The sequence below is a fragment of the Lactuca serriola genome, chromosome 4, assembly GCF_051521515.1.
Source record: "Lactuca serriola cultivar US96UC23 chromosome 4, Lser_US96UC23_V15, whole genome shotgun sequence".
Lineage (NCBI taxonomy): Eukaryota > Viridiplantae > Streptophyta > Magnoliopsida > Asterales > Asteraceae > Lactuca > Lactuca serriola.
Genome location: NC_136411.1, coordinates 327,486,293 through 327,492,877, shown reverse-complemented (window position 1 = coordinate 327,492,877; position 6,585 = coordinate 327,486,293). Strand labels below are relative to the sequence as shown.

Here is a 6,585-nt window from a genome sequence, read left to right as displayed (position 1 = left end):
ATTATTTAGGCTAATAAGATACCTATCTAAACTTCACTTTTTAAGACGCACATAACTGTGTCGATTTAATCGCGAAACTTCGAAGAAGCATAACTTTTTCATACGAAGTCGGATTTCAGAGTTCTTTATATGTACGGGATCATTGTCACATCTACTATAACTTTGGTTAAGATTATTTATCCTAATAATCTTCTATCAAAATGTCGTTTTATCGCTTATCGATAAATTCCCTAAAACATTTATAATAGGCAGTCTGCGACACACGAGACTAATGATTTCCCTACTCGAATGTTCATATTATAATAATGATCACTTATTATATCTTAATTGTCTAGTCCGAAGTTGTGGGCGTTAAAGTATGTGACATTGCCACATGAGTCAACATCTGTATCATCCTAATAACCCGTTTTGGATCATCACAAGGTAGTCTTTCCAGGGTGGGATTCCATTAGGGCACAACTTACTCAAAAGAGAATCCTTGTTTGGTCTTGTTCATTAGACTACTGAAATCATTTAGGTTAATTATATCATCCATTTCTCTTGACATATCTGTTATGCTACACTTGAATAGTTTTAGTTTTCCTCAGAACTAACAACTTCATATTTGTCTTCATCAAACCATATATGCATGTTCGTACCAAAATGGTCGATGTACATCGGCAGTTAGACTCTACAACCATATAATGTCGATGAACTCAAGATATTCAATCTCATTAGAATTCAACCTTAATCCTTCACACAATCATTCTTCTGGCTAACAATAGTAAAGATTCTCATACTTCTCGTGTGTAAATCATTCAAAAAATGCAACGCATTCTAGGTCCATCCAAGAAAAATCAACATCCTCGAAAAAAAACACATGATCTGTATACAATCATAGTAACAAAATGGGTTCATGATGAACATTTCTTAAATGAATATTGATCTTGAGGTATTGTGAGAAGGGTTGTGCTTGAAACGAGAAATAAAAGACTGTGAATCATGATATTTTATTCTCTAATGGATTCCAAATGGCACTCTCTATGGCATTCTTTGACACGGCCTTTACCTAATGCAACACATAACTTGGTTGACTAGACAAAAGACGACAGGTTCACCCCCTTCATTTTGTAGATAATGAGTTTTCTAACACATAAAACTAGACTCTAAGCACATATACTATCAAAAGAAACACAAAGGACCTTTTAAAATAAAACTCTAGAGTTTGTATGACATCTGTGATGTTATCCCTTGATTATAATGGATGTAAGTCTACTTTTAACAACCCTTACTTAACCCATGCCTTGACCACCCCCCCCCCCCCCCCCCTTTCTTTTCACCTCCTATAGTTAACCTTGACCGGTGGTTCTTTTTCTTTGCATATCTAGACCAAAATCTTGACTGCATAAACACAGAATAATTGTTCTCGAAACATGGTGTATTGTAAAAAAAAACTGTCATTATCTAAATGCATTTAATTAAAAACTTAAAACACAACTGTTAATAAATTTCATCATATAACATAATCATTCACGTTTAAACGTTTAGTCATATTTAAAGAATTGGCATCATGGAATGCAAACCATGTCATGCTTAAAACTGTCATCAAATAGTATTTATAACATTTGTAGATATACACATGCCTGTATTTGACATGATTTTGTATGTCAAAATGCTATAATGGTAGAAAGTATCAAGTTTTTTGCTATTATTAATAAAAAAAAATTAACACTTTCTTTTTTGCGGTAAATTCTAAGTAAGATCACTGTTTATGCTGTTGTGAAAGAGCATGCAAGAATAATTATAAATCCACTTTCTTAATAGTTAATATAACAATAGTTTAATTATATTTTCATTTACAAAATCATAAATATCTATTATAAAAAACCCTACAAAGTCACATATCCACCATATCATCAGAAATTGCAAGCTTTAAAATCTATATATTCAAAAAACTTACATCACTTATATATATGTTCTATTACTATAAGATAAACAAAAATAACCTCAAACTTATAAAAAGAAACCACATTCTTTCACCATCATATTCATATCCTACTACATACACTTCCTAAATCCCATTAAAAAAAACAGAGCAACCAACTTTCATAACCTCAAACAATGGTTAAAAAAGTCGATTCCTCTCGAAAAAATAACTTTTTTTTCTTTCTTTTAATCAAACTTCAGCTAAATCCGAAGGATTCCATATACAAACCTCCAAATTCAATTCCCCAGACGAATTCAAATACCCAAAAGGCACCAAAAGAAAATCCGAAGGTGGAATTCCTTCAACCCTTCCAGGAAGAGTCTGTGTGAAGGATTTCAACCGCAATGTGCTATTCCCTCTTTCCGACACAAGACAGTAATGGAATCGCTCATTACTGTGACTCGGGCCAATACACGTTACCATAACTGTATGTCCGATGTTTTCGGTTCCTTTATTGAGTAAAAAAAGAGCTCCATCTTCTTCTGCTTGAAGAACAAGGAAGGTTTCATCCATTCCTAATGACACTGGTAATGGGGAGGAATACTGGAATCGCCTTCCGGAATCCCAATGTTTGGTGGTGAAATGATTTGATAACTCTGTGAATAATCCTGTGAAGTTGCAGTTTAGAAGAGGGCATGTGGTTTGGGATCCGTATATGTTGCGATTTGTGTGTGTGTATTCTAGTGTGTTTTTGTAGGTGTAGTTGTCGATTCGGACAGGTGGCGTGTTCTCGTTCTTGTATGCAAACGGTACGTTTTCCTGCAGCCACAAGGGTATTTTCGTCTTTTAACAAAAAATAAAAAAACGAACCGAATTGAATTGAATTGAATTCCTTCCACCCTCCTCCCCTGGAAAGGATGACGGAATTGGATTCTTTCCATTAGGTAACCAAACATACCATGGAATGGAATCTTGGATTCCAGAGGGAATCTTGGATTCCGATTCCGTTGGAATTTTGGATTCCAATACCATTTGGAATATTGGATTCCTATTCCGGTCGGACTATTGGATTCCGATTCCAGTAGGAATCTTGGATTCCAGTTCCGGTGGGAATCTTGGATTCTGATTCTGGTGGAATCTTGGATTCCGACTCCGGTTGGAATCTTGGATTCCGGTTCCGGTTCCGGTTAGAATCTTGGATTCCGATTCTGATGGGAATCTTGGATTCCATTTCCGGTGGGAATCTTGGATTCCGATTCCAGTTGGAATATTGGATTCCGATTCTGATGGGAACCTTTGATTCCGGTTACGATGGAATTGTATATCAAAAAAGAATGTTATTTTAAAAAAATGGTAATTTTTTTACCAGATTTTCTTCTTGTCGAACAAGAGTACCACGGTTAACTCTAACAGCGACTTCTCTTAATGGGAGGACATCAACATGATCCCTGTCATTTATTAATCCCAATCCAAGACCTCTCTCCTTGCATATCACCTTCAAATGAAAAATAAATATTAAAATTTTCAGATGTAAACAAAAAAATTGAATTGATCAAGATTTTTTTAAAACCATAGTACTTGGATTTCTTGCAAAAGACCAAATACATTTTGGACAGAGGGTATATCATGTAAGAAATGTTCTTTTTGGAATTTAATTTCCATCAATTGTCCAAAAAACATTAACTTTTCTTAAATTTGCATATGTATATGTATATTATACGCATATATCTATATGTACATGTATACCCATGTAAAAAAAAGGATTTAAATCTAAAAAAAAAAACTTACCTCGCCACATCCATAACCACCAAGCTCTTTCTCCTGTTTCTCTCTCTCAGAAATAGCTTCCTCTGTCCACAACGATAAGCATGGAACAACAACAGGACCTGGTTCACAACTCCCTCCAATCGCAACACACTCATAGTAAAAAATCTGAAAAAATATCAACAAATCTCAAACCCCACATATATATATATATATATATATATATATATATATATATATATATATATATATATATATATATATATATATATATATATCCTAATAAATGAAAATATTGTTGCCACTTGTTATTCTCTTATTTAATTTGCCACATGTCATTTTGTTATAATTTTGAAATATATTTATTTTCCACTTGTCAATTACATCATTATTCATTTCCACTATATCATTAATTTAGTTTTCATAAATTAAACCTACTATAATAACTATTAATTTCAATTTTGAAATTTGAAATTTCAATTTCAATTTCAAATAAATTTACACTTTAAACCATTGTATTTAACATTTTATTATAATAACTCATTTAGTACACGGGTCTAATAATTAAACACATAATTTTAATTAATTTATTTTTTGCATGTTTTTTTTTTCATAAGTTTCACTTATTTCATATTTCAAATTCAAATAAATTTCTCATTTAATCGTTCTTATTTAGCATTATGTTTTAATTAACCCGTATAATATACGGGTTTCACAACTAGTATATATATATATATATATTCAAAAACTCACCTGAAGAAACAAAAGACACCCTCCAACTGCTCTTTGTTTCCCTTGTCTAAACCTTGACACCTCTCTAACCAACCGATCAAGCAAGAATTTTGCCCAATTATACTCATGAATACAATCCATATCAGTCAAAAGATGAAGAAACGAAGGGCTAACATCTAATCTTGCAGTTGGACACAAAAGGGTACCCAAAACATACAAAAGAAACGCCCTTTTGAAATCATCTCCTGCTTCCGGTTGCCCTAATCTTTCTTCAAGAAACCTAACCGAAATCCCTCGATTTGATGCGTTATATTTTTGTCTTAATTCTGCAACTAAGTCATCGGGTCCCGAGTTGACCACATCTTTTCCGGATGCTGGTAATCCCATTACAAGTTCAACATCGTGAGGGTATAATGGGATTCTTTCACCACAAATCTCTAAACTACGTCGTATTGTGTTGAATCTTTCTAGAAGCCATAGGCATAGACTGCGTCTCAAAGTTCTACATTTGAGGTCAAGAAGACTACCGAATCCCATGCTTTTTACCGCTTCTTTTTGGTCAACGGTAAAGTGTTTCAACACGTTGACTAACCGTCCCGGAGAACACCGAGTCACTAAGTTTGCCTGCAAGATAAATGTAATATGTATAAATCAGGTACACAGTGGCCCACTAGATTGCTGACATAAACAGACTGTCAGAAGCATCTGTAATAAATCAAGTACACAATAGCCCATTAGGTTGTTGACATCAATCAGGTACACAGTGGCCCACTAGGTTGCTGACATAAAAAGACTGTCAAAAGTACTGTAATAAACTAATAATTAATAAATCAGGTACACAATGGCCCACTACGTTGTTGACATAAATCAAGTACACAATGGCCTACTAGGTTGCTAACATAATCAGACTGTGTAATAAATCAGGTAGACAGTGGCCCACAAGGCTGCTGACATAAACAGACACGTCTAAAAAGATGGTGTCACCTGTTTTCTCGGTTTAGGTTCACGGGCAGGTGCGGAACTCAAGTAGTCATCCCACACTTCACGTGCACGTTTCGTGTATTTTGACTTTTCTTCTAAAGTCATCACTTTCCATGCATCTGAAGCTGCTCTTGTTGCCTGAAAGAAGATAACATCAACATCAACATGAACTCCATTTAACAATTTTTAATGGTTTTTTTTATCGTATCAGATGCTTACAACTTTCAGACCAGAAGATTCGGGATGTGAAGCACTGTACTCCTTGATGAATTCACGGCTAGAACATTTTTAACAATACGTATATCAAAAAATTAACCCATGTATGAAAAGGAGACGCAAATGAGTAATAAGAAAATTTATATTTTTTTTATCACCTAAAATGTACCCAAGAGCAAGCAGGACGAGGTGTACCACTTTGCTTCTTCTTTTTCTTCCTTCTGCTCCCTTCGAGCTCAAGACCTGTCATTTCTTTTCTCTTTATCACCATGGAATCACTTTCACTTGGCACCTATTTGAAAAAGAACAAGTCCCCGAGTCGTCTTTTAAATGATGCGATAACAGCAATTGATCAAGATTACACATAATCACACTAATCATCAGCTAATATTGCAAATGCTTTCAAGAAATTCATCCTAGGAAATTATTGGTTTACCTAGATTGCGACTATAGTAATAGGTGTGTGCTGATGGGATGAATTAAACTCAACGTTAGCTGCAATTAATATCAAATTGAATAAAAGAAACAAATAGAGCTTTATTCCACACTCAGGAATGGAATATTTTACAATCTAAATCAAGAATCAAGATCATACATATGTCATTATCATAAACCGATCAGAAAGATTACACTTTCCGAAACATATATCGCTATGTAAATTGAAGATCAAAGCCAAATTGAAAAGGGGGAATCGGTACCATTGGAGAGAAAATGTCAGCTCCATCGTCGAAATTGGGGGAGCTATCAGTAACCATGTATACAAGATTGTAAGAAGTAAGGTGAATTAGGGTTGTAAAAGGGGGGAAATTTGATAATTTGGAGTTTCTTTTTATAGGGTTGAGGATTGTGAGCGAATCGGCAGTGAGTTTGTCTGCGATTACGGAGAATTGAAAGGGGAAAGAAGGAACGATGGAGTTTGAGGAGCTTTCTTTTTTCCGATTCTGATCGGATGCATTTGAAACGAACCCCATCTTTGCATTTTATTG

At 34.4% G+C, this 6,585-nt stretch overlaps 1 protein-coding gene across 2 annotated transcripts; it reads right to left on the bottom strand.

Annotated features, from left to right (window-relative positions):
- Nucleotides 1-1,890: 1,890 nt before the first annotated feature.
- LOC145097426 (uncharacterized) lies at nt 1,891-6,585 on the bottom strand. 2 transcript variants are annotated; one of them, XM_079034983.1, is made up of 9 exons: nt 6,298-6,414; nt 6,036-6,094; nt 5,758-5,891; nt 5,603-5,660; nt 5,387-5,521; nt 4,424-5,026; nt 3,695-3,838; nt 3,273-3,401; nt 1,891-2,725 (listed from the first exon to the last, which is right to left on the bottom strand). In XM_079034983.1, the coding sequence occupies exons 3-9, from the start codon at nt 5,868-5,870 to the stop codon at nt 2,156-2,158; spliced, it is 1,752 nt and encodes a 583-aa protein (XP_078891109.1). In that variant the 5' UTR covers nt 5,871-5,891; nt 6,036-6,094; nt 6,298-6,414; the 3' UTR covers nt 1,891-2,155. The 2 variants fall into 2 exon arrangements, with proteins under 2 accessions (XP_078891109.1, XP_078891108.1); XM_079034982.1 differs by lacking the exon at nt 6,036-6,094 and having other exon boundaries at nt 6,298-6,585.

Coding starts and splice junctions, on each gene's coding strand:
- LOC145097426 (XM_079034982.1), bottom strand. CDS start 6,570: ATGGGGTTCGTTTCAAATGCATCCGATCAGAATCGGAAAAAAGAAAGC. Junction 5,661..5,757: donor TGCTCTTGGGTACATTTTAG/GTGATAAAAAAA, acceptor AAAATGTTCTAG/CCGTGAATTCATCAAGGAGT. Junction 5,027..5,386: donor AACCTAAACCGAGAAAACAG/GTGACACCATCT, acceptor TTTATCTTGCAG/GCAAACTTAGTGACTCGGTG.